The 14,981-nt window shown below is 39.5% G+C and overlaps 1 protein-coding gene across 2 annotated transcripts in view; it reads right to left on the bottom strand.

Moving 5' to 3' along the window:
* The window catches only part of COL11A2 (collagen type XI alpha 2 chain), a 154,186-nt gene that overhangs the window by 62,634 nt on the left and 76,571 nt on the right, over nucleotides 1-14,981 (bottom strand). For both annotated transcript variants that reach the window (XM_069746316.1, XM_069746315.1), the window contains exon 5: nucleotides 522-653. In XM_069746316.1, the coding sequence (XP_069602417.1) occupies nucleotides 522-653 (132 nt within the window). The remainder of the gene's footprint in view (nucleotides 1-521; nucleotides 654-14,981) is intronic.

Raw genomic sequence — 14,981 nt, 5'->3', positions numbered from 1 at the left:
TGAATCCAGCTCTGGACGACCAGGTACAACTTTATGTTTGTGTGTTATGTTTGAAACATCTTTATGTTTGTGTCTGTATCTTTTTGCAGCTTCTCTCCTACGTCTCCTCTTTACAGAATTCTGTGGATCGCAGCTGTAACCTGATAACTCAGTGAACTCTTAACTTGTCATTGAAGATGGATTTTACCGGTGAATTTAGAGTGAATGATGAGAGAAGGAGGCAAAAGTCTGATGGGGTAGAGAGAAGAATTTTTTCTCCAATGACATATTTCCAATTTCATAATGAAAGGACGGTTACTCTATAAGTCAGAATCCAGTGCTGAGGACAAAGAACTACATCGTGATATGAAGACTCGTCAGTAAGAAGCAGAATGGAGACCTGTGTGATCTGGGGACACGAGGTTGGATATGTTGTACTGCAGACATCTCTATGTGTACAGCAGAGACACTGGAGAGACGGAGGACAGGAGCAGCGGTGGGCGCCCTAATAATGCGGGGGACCCTCTCAGCTCCGTACTTACGTCTTGCCTTGTGTTGGGGTCCTGGGCCTGGGGACTGTTCAGCAGAGCAGAGTCGCAGTCCGGACTGTAGTGTTCACAGTAGTCATAGGCCGCCTGAGCATTTCTAGCTATAAGTAGTTGTTGAATGTCGCCCTGAGGAGGAAGAAGAAAACATAAATCGTCCATTATAGGATGCATCACCAAACAATGAAAAATCAGCAGGGAAGTGGTCTTCATTTCCAACGGCCCCAACTAGCGGGATTATTGCTCCCTATGGGGCTTTCAGTTCAGGGCATTAGACAGATGTCGATATGTTCCCATATTTCACTAATGTGAATACGGCCATAGAGTATAATACATCCTGCAGACAGGATCCGGCTCTCCACATCCACCGCACAATATATGACCATGACCTCTGTGCACAAGATACATAACCTGGAGAATATCTATAATACCGATGTACATTTATTATAGAACTGAAGGAAGAAGCTGCGGACGTTGTAAGCAGCACAGATATCTGTATATTTCTTCATCATTAAAAAGACATATCGAGAACATGAACCACATCGTCCCATCATCACATCATCACACGCGTTTCTAACCCAACAAAAGTGAACAAAGCTTCTTATGTACAGACGTGAGCACAAGACGAGCGCCGGTGGGGAAATTACATCTTACCCATTAATATACAAAAACAAATAGCAAATTCGACTAATGGAAAGATATTAATATAAAAGTAGATGACATGACAAGAAGCGGATTTTACACGTTACATGTAAACGTCCATTAAGGGCCAACATTATCCACATATTTCCAAACCATTAAAAAAACAAATAATAATGTATAAGAAAACCTATTCTGGATCTCTTTATACACCTAATTAAAACCCCAAATTTACAGAATTGGGCGCATGGACTCAGGACTCAGTTTTTAGGTCATTTTTGGTCATAATTCCACATGGAAGCTAAAGAATGAGTGATATAATGGAAGGTCGGGCCGCCGTGACATCTATCCATCTGCAGACATCCTCCCAGAATGGCGTCATTGGCGGCCGTCGTCCCATCATGTCACTGACACTTTTTTATCTGACAACTCGTTCCTGGGCGATGGCAGTGAGGGACATTCAGGAGACGCCCGAGACTGCAGGGCGCAGACCCCAATCCGGGACTGTCCGCTGTACCCAGGACGGTTGGGAGTAGAGATGAGCGGATGGATTCTCGGGTCTCTGTTCCTGCATCCAGGTCCCTGGACGGGAGGCCACAATTCTCTAACCTTCAGGCGTCCACAGCGCTACGTTTGATCACCCAGAGCAGGCGGGACGTCATCTGTGCGTCCTGCTCACCTCTAGTTGGGACCTGTGGATTATATTTTGTTCCTTCATTCACAGTTGGAGCCGCCAGAACTTTCTCACCTTTACGTAGCGTCACCATACGGCTTTTTTGTGCCTGTAAGGCCGTGTTCACATGGTGCAGAAATAATGTGTTTTGTTTTTTGCAGATATCTGAACCAAACTACATGATAACAATCTTCCCTGATTATTGCAGCATTTTTATTTTCCCCCCCTTATTTGATACATTTCCGGTGCTGATGTGAAGCTGCGTTTTTAATGTGTTTTTTATAGTTCAGAAAAGTTTTGATTCTGCACTTAATAAAGTATCTGCAGTTTTTATATGCGTCTTTTTACGGCTCCACATAAAAGACATGAGAGAAAACAAGCCCCAAAACCGCACAGTTCAGCGGCGTCTTTAGACCACAGGGGCGCAGTTTTCATGAAATCACATCCACTTTTGCTTGGACAGTTAAACACAGCAGAATTTATTGTGCACAAAAAGCAGCAGAAAATAAGCAGCATTTACCCTACATGTGAACAAGGTCTAAATTTCAAAGGAAAGTGGATGTGAGTCCATGAAATTTCCGCTCTCTGAGGCCTGAAGACGCTGCTGAACTCTGCGGTTTTGATGCATTTATTCTCTATAGGTTTCTTCTGAAAAAAAGACACGAAAAGAACTTTGCAACATTAAGTGCAGAATCAAAGATTTTCTATACTGTTAAAAAAGCATTAAAAACTCTTCTTCATATCGGCCCCAAAAATGCATCAAATAAGCGGGAAAACACATAAAGGAAATGCAGCAAGCACGTAATAATCAGAGGAGATTGTTATTGCGTCTTCTGCAGAAAAAAAAGCAGCAGAAAGAACGCAGCATTTACGCTACATGTGAACACGGCCTCAGCATTACAGTTTTATTACTTTTTTTATGGATTTAATAGAGAAAAAGTATCAATCACACCATTTTTTTAAGTCATTTATCGATCTCTGTAAATGATCTGATCGCTTTGTTTTGTAGGTCGCTACGATTACAGGGACACCAAATATGTCCATGTTATTGCGGATTTGTGATGCTTAATATTAAAAAAAAAACGCATTCAAAATGACATTCATTATTTTATCACCAATAGAGATGGGTGAATCCAAACAGTAAAGTTTGGGGTCCGTACCAAATACTAAATATCCGTGCCCGGACCCTGAATACAGACTTCTCCCAGAAGTCTGTGTTACTGTTCAGGTTCAGCAGCCTGAACAAAGATATTTGAAAGTCTGCAGCACAGCAATCAACAAGCTTTTCCTGTGTGGGCACTTCCGGGCCAATCACAGCCAAGTCAAGTATTAGCATGGGTGTGATTGGCCGACAGACTGATTAAAAAAAATAAATAAATAAAAAAAGACGTGAGGTCTCCTCTATTTTTGATAACCAACACAGGTAAAGCTGACAGCTGCGGGCTGCAGAAATCAGCTGTCAGCTTTATTATCTTGGCTGTTATCAAGAATAGAGAGGGTTTTTTAAATTATTTAAATAAACAATTAAAAACCGTCATGGGGTACCCCCTCATTTTTAATAACCAGCCAATCTAAAGCAGACAGCTGGGGGCTGGTATTCTCAGACAGGGAAGGAACCTTGGTTATCGGCCCTCCCGAGCCTAAAAATAGCATTCCACAGCCGCCCCAGAAAAGGCACATCCATTAGATGCACCAATTCTGGCACTTTGCCTGGCTCTTCCCACTGGACCTGGTGCGGTGGCAAGTGGGGTAATAATTTGGGGTTGATGTCAGCTTTGTAATGTCAGCTGACATCAAGCTCAGGGGTTGGAGAGGCATCTATAAGACGCCCCCATTACTAACCCCGTAATTAAAAGTAATAAAATCATAGACGGTGGTGACGTCATTAAGGTTACTGCCAATCACACGCCGCTGCGTTCTCACGCTAAGCTCAGTGTGATCTGGTTGCAGGGCTAAGCGGTAACCAGATGTGTTTATTTTTTATTTTTACATTAATAAAAGGATAAGAGGGTTGGTGAGTGATTTTTTCAATCAATGGACTTTTTTCTGTGTGTGTCTTTATTACTTTTGATTACGGGGTTAGTAATGGGGGTCTCTTATAGACGTCTCTCCATTACTAACCCTTGGACTTGATGTCAATGGACATAAAACAGCTGACATCAACCCCAAAGCCATTACCCCACTTGTGACTTCACCAAGGCAAGTGGGAAGAGCAAAGGCTAATCTGATGGATGCGCGATTTCTGGGAGGCTGAGGGCTGGTGTTTTTAGTCTAGGAGGAAGCCGATATCCATCCATGGCCTCTTATCAGCCTATTAATATCAGCCCGCAGCTGTCTGTTTAGCCTTTGCTGGTTACTGAATATAGGGGTGACCCCATGTAATTTTTTTGGTGTTCCACCCACTTTAATAACCAGTAAAGGCTACACAGACAGCTGTGATAATAACCCCTTAACCCCCGGAGCTTTATTCGTCTTTCGCCACCTTCTTCCCAGAGCCATAACTTTTTTATTTTTCCGTCAATATGGCCATGTGAGGGCTTGTTTTTTTGCAGGACAAGTTGTACTTTTGAGCGACACCATTGATTTTACCATGTCATGTACTAGAAAACGGGAAAAAAATTCCAAGTGCAATAAAATTCCCCAAAGAAGTGTTTTTTGTTTGCCTTTTTTGCTAGGTTCACTAAATGCTAAAACTGAGCTGCCATTATGATTCTCCAGGTCATAACAAGTTCATAGACACCAAACATGTCTACGTGGTGAAAAAAAATAACAAACTTTGTTTAAAAAAAATAATTGCGCCATTTTCCGATACCCGTAGTGTCTCCATTTTTCGTGATCTGGGGTCGGGTGAGGGCTTATTTTTTTATTGCATTTTAATGCAATGTGGCGGCGACCAAAAAAACATTACTCTGACATCTTGTCTTTTTTTCTCACTATGCCGTTTAATGATCAGGTTAATCACTTTTTTATTGATAGATCTGGCGATTCTGAATGCAGCGATACCAAATATGTGTATGTTTGATTTTATTGCTATTGTTGTATTTTGAATGGGGTGAAAGGGGGTGATTTTAACATATATATATACACATATATATATATATATATATATATATATATATATATTTCTTTTTTTTTTTTTTTTTTACATATATTTGAAAAAAAAAAATTTGTTACTATTGGCATGCCTCAATAGTTTCCATAGGAAACAAGAAGCTGCCACAGCCCGATCAGCTCTGCTACATAGAGGCGATGATCAGATCGCCTCTACAGTTCTGGCAAAAATTAAGAGACCACCACATTAAAGCCCTGTCATGGGCAGCCCAATCTCCAGACCTGAGTCCCATTGAAAACCTCTGGAATGTAATCAAGAGGATGATGGATAGTCACAAGCCATCAAACAAAGAAGAACTGCTGACATTTTTGCGCCAGGAGCAGTGAGAAAGACTGGTGGAAAGCTGCCAAGACGCATGAAAGCTGTGATTAAACATCATGGTTATTCCACATAATATTGATTTCTGAACTCTTCCTGAGTCAAGACATTAGAATTGTTGTTTCTAAATGATTATGAACTTGTTTTCTTTGCATTATTTGAGGTCTGAAAGAACAGGGTTTTTTTTTTGTAATTTTGACCATTTCTCCTTTTCTGAAAAAAAAAGCAAAATTTATGGCTTGGAAATTCGGAGACATGTTTATAGAATAAATAAAAAATTAATATTTTACTCAAAACTATGCCTGAAAAGAGAAAAACCAGACAAACTGAACATTTTGTAGTGGTCTCTTAATTTTTGCCAGAGCTGTATATAGCAGATTTACTCACTTGCTATGAGCGCCGACCACTGGGTGGCGCTCACAGCAAGCCGGCACTGACAACCATAGAGGTCTCCAGGAGACCTCCGTTTGTCATGCCAACACACCGGTGACCCGCGATCACGTGGCGGGGGTCACCGGTGTGCGTATTTCCGGCGCAATTGCCAGAAGCGCGATTTAAATGCCGCTGTCAGAGTTTGACAGCGGCATTTAACTGGTTAATAGCTGTGGGTGGATTGTGATTCCACCTGCGGCTATTGCGGGCACATGTCAGCTGTTCAAAACAGCTGACATATCCCCAGAAAGATGTAGACTCACATCAAAGAGAGGGAGTCCGACATCGGTGTACTATTGCGCCTGATGTCGGAAAGGGGTTAATAGCCTGGGAAGCCTTATGATATTGGCCCCTTCCCAGAATAATAACACCAGTTCTCAGCTGTCCACTTTCCCTCAACTGGTTAGTAAAAATAAGAGGGACCCCACATCATTATTTAAAAATTATTTATTCAATAAATACATCTACAGTAAAATACACACTCACTGTACTAATTATATATGTCACTGACATTTTTATTACAATACACAGGCTCTGGCTGGTGAATACTCTTATCAATGTCGCCTGCTCTCTGTGAGATCTTCTTACAACTCAGTATATGCAAGGGTAAATAATTAACGGCTTACTAAAGAAAAACTACCCTATTAAAATATAACCTTTATTAAGTGAATATAATAAAAGAATCCCAACAGCGGGATTTGTTCCTTTATAATAAATTGCCAAGGAAAAACCGGGCTTGTAAAAATACAAGAGAGCAGACCAAAAAATAGAAGCTCTTTACCTGCCTAGTCAATATATATAAAACCAAAAACACATGGGCTACCTGCACAGTGAACAAGTCTGTAGGAACCTGTTCACACACCACCAAAGAACTTGAAGACACAAAAGGGCACAGAGAGGTAAAAAAATACTCTGTTGTAAAAAAGTCACAGTAAATAAGCAAGTGCTGGTCAAAAAATGAAAAAATACAGGGTAAGGCCGGCGTCACACACAGCGTATGAAAATACGGTCCGTATATTACGGCCGTAATACGCTGAAAAGCCCCGAAAATAGTGGTCCATATCCCCTCCGTAGGCAGGGTGTGTCAGCGTTTTTTGCGCACGGCATCCTCCGTATGTAATCCGTATGGCATCCGTACTGCGTGTTTTTATCGCAGGCTTGCAAAACCGACATACGGCTATACAAGGGATCCATGTGTAAAAAAAACAAAAAACAAAACATATATACTGTCATATATATATATATATATCAGTAGACACATATGTGTATATATATTATTACTTCATACAGCGCTAGATAGCTTTAAAGCCGGTCATTCAATTACCGGCTTTTGCTTTCTCCTTCCTAAACCCGACATGATATGAGACATGGTTACATACAGTAAACCATCTCATATCACCATTTTTTTTGCATATTCCACACTACTAATGTTAGTAGTGTGTATATGCAAAAATTGGCCGTTCTAGCTATTAAATTAAAGGGTTAAATGGCGGAAAAAATTGGCGTGGGCTCCCGCACAATTTTCTCCGCCAGAGTAGTAAAGCCAGTGACTGAGGGCAGATATTAATAGCCTGGAGAGGGTCCATGGTTATTGCCCCCCCCCCCTGGCTAAAAACACCTGCCCCCAGCCACCCCAGAACAGGCACATCTGGAAGATGCGTCTATTCTGGCACTTGGCCACTCTCTTCCCATTCCCGTGTAGCGGTGGGATATGTGGTAATGAAGGGTTAATGCCACCTTGCTATTGTAAGGTGACATTAAGCCAAATTAATAACGGAGAGGCGTCAATTATGACACCTATCCATTATTAATCCAATACTAGTAAAGGGTTAAATAAAACACAAACACATTATTAATAATTAATTTAATGAAAAAATCACAAAGGTTGTTGTATTAATTTATTCTACTCTCAATCCACTCACTGAAGACCCTCGATCTGTAAATCAAAAAAAGATAATAAACCAAGAATATACATACCTTCCGAGGATCTGTAAGGTCCAACGATGTAAATCTATCTGAAGGGGTTAAAATATTTTGCAGGCAGGAGTTCTGCTAATGCAGCGCTACTCCTGCCTGCAAAACCCCGGAGAATGAAGGTAAAGTAGGTCAATGACCTATATTTACCTGCATTTGCGGTGAGGCGCCCTCTGCTGGCTGTTCCTAGATCGTGGGAACTTTCCTAGAAAGCTCCCTGGCTCGAGTTCATATGAGGACAGCCAGCAGAGGGCACCCTCTTATGATCTCGAGCCTGGGAGCTTTCTAGGAAAGTTCCCACGATCTAGGAACAGCCAGCAGAGGGCGCCTCACCGCAAATGAAGCTAAATATAGGTCATTGACCTACTTTACCTTCATTCGCTGGGGTTTTGCAGGCAGGAGTAGCACTGCATTAGCAGAACTCCTGCCTGCAAAATATTTTAACCCCTTCAGATGGATTTACATCGTTGGACCTTACAGATCCTCGGAAGGTATGTATATTCTTGGCTTATTATCTTTTTTTGATTTACAGATCGAGGGTCTTCAGTGAGTGGATTGAGAGTAGAATAAATTAATACAACAACCTTTGTGATTTTTTCATTAAATTAATTTTTAATAATGTGTGTGTTTTTTTTTTTAACCCTTTACTAGTATTGGATTAATAATGGATAGGTGTCATAATTGACGCCTCTCCATTATTAATTAGGCGTAATGTCACCTTACAATAGCAAGGTGGCATTAACCCTTCATTACCCCATATCCCACCACTACAGGGGAATGGGAAGAGAGTGGCCAAGTGCCAGAATAGGCGCATCTTCCAGATGTGCCTGTTCTGGGGTGGCTGGGGGCAGGTGTTTTTAGCCAGGGGGGGGCAATAACCATGGACCCTCTCCAGGCTATTAATATCTGCCCTCAGTCACTGGCTTTACTACTCTGGCGGAGAAAATTGTGCGGGAGCCCACGCCAATTTTTTCCGCCATTTAACCCTTTAATTTACTAGCTAGAACGGCCAAATTTTGCATATACACACTACTAACATTAGTAGTGTGGAATATGCAAAAAAAATGGTGATATGAGATGGTTTACTGTATGTAAACCAGGTCTCATATCATGTCGGGTTTAGGAAGGAGAAAGCAAAAGCCGGTAATTGAATTACCGGCTTTCTGCTATATCGCGCTGGATGAAATAATAATATATATACATGTATGTGTCTCACTGACATATATATATATATATATATATATATACCTATTCTATGTGTACACATTTATTCTACTGTAAGCTGTCAGTGTGATTTTACTGTACACCGCGCTGAATTGCCGTCTTTTCTCTCTAACAGCGCTGCGTATTTCTCGCAAGTCACACTGCTGGTCCCTGTGTAATCCGTATTTTTGGGGCTTCCATAGACTTTCATTGACGTTTTATTTGCGCAATACGGTGACAAACGCAGCATGCTGCGATTTTCTACGGCCGTAGAAAGCCGTATAATACTGATCAGTTTAATACGGCAGATAGGAGCAGGGGCATAGAGAATAATTGTGCCGTATTTTTTGCGAGTTTTACGGACGTAGTTTCTGCGCTCTTACGTCCGTAAAACTCGCAAGTGTGACGCCGGCCTTAATGTTTTTGGTTTTATAATTGTTCTCTTGTTTCTACAAGACTGGGGAGTCCACCACTCCTCTGTGGGTCATTTTGCATTGTAGCTGTTCCATCCTGCATGTTCTACATGGATATTTTCTCTCGGAACCCTGCTCATACAGGTACTATACAGATGATCAGGTTTTTAAATACATCAGATAGGGATTATATACATTAGATAGGACTGCTCTATTATCGGTATACCTTGGCGATTGGTGGAGCAGCTTAACATACTTTTTTTGCAAAAAAACGTATTAACTAAATAACCTGTATTTTTTAATTTTTTGACTAGCACTTGCTTATTTACTGTGACTTTTTTACAACAGAGTATTTTTTGACCTATCTGTGTGCTTTTGTGTCTTCTGCCTAGTCAATGTAAATAATGATATACCGGAAAAGACTAGAAAAAATGTTAGGAAAAAGACCCCTCTAACATGATAGAAGTATGCCCAGTCAAAAAATCTCAACAAGCAGAACTCCTATAAAGACCCTATAAGGCCTGTCCCACACGTCCAGATAATTCCGGTACGGGAAAAATCGGGACTGGAGTTATCCGTGTGCTCACGTGGCACATCAGTGTGGCACACGTGCGGCAGCTGTGTGCCGACTGGGTACCACACTCACCGTGCAGGAGACAGCACTAGAGTTAAGCGCTGTCCCCTGCTTTGGGTGCTGAATCCAGAATTCATTCCTTCTTCCCAGCAGCGTTCGCTGGAGAGAAGGAATGAAAAATCATTTTTTTTTTATTGTTAAAATAAAGTTCCCGGTCAGTCAGAAATCAATGATGAGGATTTTGAAAACAAAAGGCTAAATAAATGAGTAGGGCGCCCACTTGTGGTTTTTATCAATTTTCTCACATGATATATTTAAGAATGAGAAGTGCCATCTTGTGGAGAATTTTAATAAAATTTAAATTAAAAAACATAATGTGTTGGATTGTATTAATGTTTTCCTAATAGAGAAATTAATGATCAAGCGCTCCCTCTTGTGGTTAATTATATTAATGATTTACTAACATAACAATTAATGATCAAGTGCTCCCTCTTGTGGTGGATTGTATTAATGTTTTCCTAATATAGCAATTAATGAGCAGGAGCTCCCTCTTGTGGTGGATTGTATTAATGATTTCCTAATATAGAAATTAATAATCAAGAGCTCCCTCTTGTGGTGGATTGTATTAATGATTTCCTAATATAGAAATTAATAATCAAGAGCTCCCTCTTGTGGTGGATTGTATTAATCATTTCCAAATATAGCAATTAATGATCAGGAGCTCCCTCTTGTGGTGGATTGTATTAATGATTTCCTAATATAGAAATTAATGATCAGGAGCTCCCTCTTGTGGTGGATTGTATTAATGATTTCCTAACATAGAAATTAATAATCAGGAGCTCCCTCTTGTGGATTATATTAATGTTTTCCTAATATAGAAATTAATGATCAGGAGCTCCCTCTTGTGGTGGATTGTATTAATGTTTTCCTAATATAGCAATTAATAATCAGGAGCTCCCTCTTGTGGAGGATTATATTAATGTTTTCCTAATATTTAAATTAATGATCAGGAGCTCCCTCTTGTGGTGGATTGTATTAATGATTTCCTAATATTGAAATTAATGATCAGGAGCTCCCTCTTGTGGTGGATTGTATTAATGATTTCCTAATATAACAATTAATATCAGGTGCTCCCTCTTGTGGTGGATTGTATTAATGATTTTCTAATATAGCAATTAATGATCAGGAGCTCCCTCTTGTGGTGGATTGTATTAATGATTTTCTAATATAGCAATTAATGATCAGGAGCTCCCTCTTGTGGTGGATTGTATTAATGTTTTCCTAATATAGAAATTAATGATCAGGAGCTCCCTCTTGTGCTGGATTGTATTAATGTTTTATATTATAGCAATTAATGAGCAGGAGCTCCCTCTTGTGGTGGATTATATTAATATTTTACATTATAGAAATTAATGAGCAGGAGCTCCCTCTTGTGGTGGATTGTATTAATGATTTCCTAATATAGAAATTAATAATCAGGAGCTCCCTCTTGTGGTGGATTGTATTAATGTTTTCCTAATATATAAATTAATGATCAGGAGCTCCCTCTTGTGGTGGATTGTATTAATGTTTTCCTAATATAGCAATTAATGAGCAGGAGCTCCCTCTTGTGGTGGATTGTATTAATGATTTCCTAATATAGAAATTAATAATCAGGAGCTCCCTCTTGTGGTGGATTGTATTAATGTTTTCCTAATATATAAATTAATAATCAGGAGCTCCCTCTTGTGGTGGATTGTATTAATGTTTTCCTAATATAGCAATTAATGAGCAGGAGCTCCCTCTTGTGGTGGATTGTATTAATGATTTCCTAATATAGAAATTAATAATCAAGAGCTCCCTCTTGTGGTGGATTGTATTAATGATTTCCTAATATAGAAATTAATAATCAAGAGCTCCCTCTTGTGGTGGATTGTATTAATCATTTCCAAATATAGCAATTAATGATCAGGAGCTCCCTCTTGTGGTGGATTGTATTAATGATTTCCTAATATAGAAATTAATAATCAGGAGCTCCCTCTTGTGGATTATATTAATGTTTTCCTAATATAGAAATTAATGATCAGGAGCTCCCTCTTGTGGTGGATTGTATTAATGTTTTCCTAATATAGCAATTAATAATCAGGAGCTCCCTCTTGTGGAGGATTATATTAATGTTTTCCTAATATTTAAATTAATGATCAAGAGCTCCCTCTTGTGGTGGATTGTATTAATGATTTCCTAATATTGAAATTAATGATCAGGAGCTCCCTCTTGTGGTGGATTGTATTAATGATTTCCTAATATAACAATTAATATCAGGTGCTCCCTCTTGTGGTGGATTGTATTAATGTTTTCCTAATATAGAAATTAATGATCAGGAGCTCCCTCTTGTGCTGGATTGTATTAATGTTTTATATTATAGCAATTAATGATCAGGAGCTCCCTCTTGTGGTGGATTATATTAATATTTTACATTATAGAAATTAATGAGCAGGAGCTCCCTCTTGTGGTGGATTGTATTAATGATTTCCTAATATAGAAATTAATAATCAGGAGCTCCCTCTTGTGGTGGATTGTATTAATGTTTTCCTAATATATAAATTAATGATCAGGAGCTCCCTCTTGTGGTGGATTGTATTAATCATTTCCTAATATAGACATTAATGGTCAGGAGCTCCCTCTTGTGGTGGATTGTATTAATGTTTTCCTAATATAGCAATTAATGAGCAGGAGCTCCCTCTTGTGGTGGATTGTATTAATGATTTCCTAATATAGCAATTAATAATCAAGAACTCCCTCTTGTGGTGGATTGTATTAATGTTTTCCTAATATAGAAATTAATGAGCAGGAGCTCCCTCTTGTGGTGAATTGTATTAATGATTTTCTAATAGTAACATAGTAACATAGTAACATAGTTAGTAAGGCCGAAAAAAGACATTTGTCCATCCAGTTCAGCCTATATTCCATCATAATAAATAAATACCCAGATCTACGTCCTTCTACAGAACCTAATAATTGTATGATACAATATTGTTCTGCTCCAGGAAGACATCCAGGCCTCTCTTGAACCCCTCGACTGAGTTCGCCATCACCACCTCCTCAGGCAAGCAATTCCAGATTCTCACTGCCCTAACAGTAAAGAATCCTCTTCTATGTTGGTGGAAAAACCTTCTCTCCTCCAGATGCAAAGAATGCCCCCTTGTGCCCGTCACCTTCCTTGGTATAAACAGATCCTCAGCGAGATATTTGTATTGTCCCCTTATATACTTATACATGGTTATTAGATCGCCCCTCAGTCGTCTTTTTTCTAGACTAAATAATCCTAATTTCGCTAATCTATCTGGGTATTGTAGTTCTCCCATCCCCTTTATTAATTTTGTTGCCCTCCTTTGTACTCTCTCTAGTTCCATTATATCCTTCCTGAGCACCGGTGCCCAAAACTGGACACAGTACTCCATGTGCGGTCTAACTAGGGATTTGTACAGAGGCAGTATAATGCTCTCATCATGTGTATCCAGACCTCTTTTAATGCACCCCATGATCCTGTTTGCCTTGGCAGCTGCTGCCTGGCACTGGCTGCTCCTGGTAAGTTTATCATTAACTAGGATCCCCAAGTCCTTCTCCCTGTCAGATTTACCCAGTGGTTTCCCGTTCAGTGTGTAATGGTGATATTGATTCCCTCTTCCCATGTGTATAACCTTACATTTATCATTGTTAAACCTCATCTGCCACCTTTCAGCCCAAGTTTCCAACTTATCCAGATCCATCTGTAGCAGAATACTATCTTCTCTTGTATTAACTGCTTTACATAGTTTTGTATCATCTGCAAATATCGATATTTTACTGTGTAAACCTTCTACCAGATCATTAATGAATATGCTGAAGAGAACAGGTCCCAATACTGACCCCTGCGGTACCCCACTGGTCACAGCGACCCAGTTAGAGACTATACCATTTATAACCACCCTCTGCTTTCTATCACTAAGCCAGTAACTAACCCATTTACACACATTTTCCCCCAGACCAAGCATTCTCATTTTGTGTACCAACCTCTTGTGCGGCACGGTATCAAACGCTTTGGAAAAATCGAGATATACCACGTCCAATGACTCACCGTGGTCCAGCCTATAGCTTACCTCTTCATAAAAACTGATTAGATTGGTTTGACAGGAGCGATTTCTCATAAACCCATGCTGATATGGAGTTAAACAGTTATTCTCATTGAGATAATCCAGAATAACATCCCTCAGAAACCCTTCAAATATTTTACCAACACTAGAGGTTAGACTTACTGGCCTATAATTTCCAGGTTCACTTTTAGAGCCCTTTTTGAATATTGGCACCACATTTGCTATGCGCCAATCCTGCGGAACAGACCCTGTCGCTATAGAGTCACTAAAAATAAGAAATAATGGTTTATCCATTACATTACTTAGTTCTCTTAGTACTCGTGAGTGTATGCCATCCGGACCCGGAGATTTATCTATTTTAATCTTATTTAGCCGGTTTCGCACCTCTTCTTGGGTTAGATTGGTGACCCTTAATATAGGGTTTTCATTGTTTCTTGGGATTTCACCTAGCATTTCATTTTCCACCGTGAATACCGTGGAGAAGAAGGTGTTTAATATGTTAGCTTTTAATATAACAATTAATATCAGGAGCTCCCTCTTGTGGTGAATTGTATTAATGATTTTCTAATATAGAAATTAATGAGCAGGAGCTCCCTCTTGTGGTGGATTATATTAATATTTTACATTATAGAAATTAATGATCAGGAGCTCCCTCTTGTGGTGGATTATATTAATATTTTACATTATAGAAATTAATGAGCAGGAGCTCCCTCTTGTGGTGGATTGTATTAATGTTTTCCTAATATAGAAATTAATGATCAGGAGCTCCCTCTTGTGGTGGATTGTATTAATGATTTCCTGATATAGAAATTAATGATCAGGAGCTCCCTCTTGTGGTGGATTGTATTAATGATTTCCTAATATAGAAATTAATAATCAGGAGCTCCCTCTTGTGGTGGATTGTATTAATGATTTCCTAATATAGCAATTAATAATCAAGAACTCCCTCTTGTGGTGGATTGTATTAATGTTTTCCTAATATAGAAATTAATGAGCAGGAGCTCCCT

The sequence above is a fragment of the Ranitomeya imitator genome, chromosome 2 (genome assembly GCF_032444005.1).
Source record: "Ranitomeya imitator isolate aRanImi1 chromosome 2, aRanImi1.pri, whole genome shotgun sequence".
Taxonomy (NCBI): Eukaryota; Metazoa; Chordata; class Amphibia; order Anura; family Dendrobatidae; genus Ranitomeya; species Ranitomeya imitator.
The sequence above is the reverse complement of the archived record's forward strand: the minus strand, read 5'-3'. Positions and strand labels throughout refer to the sequence as shown.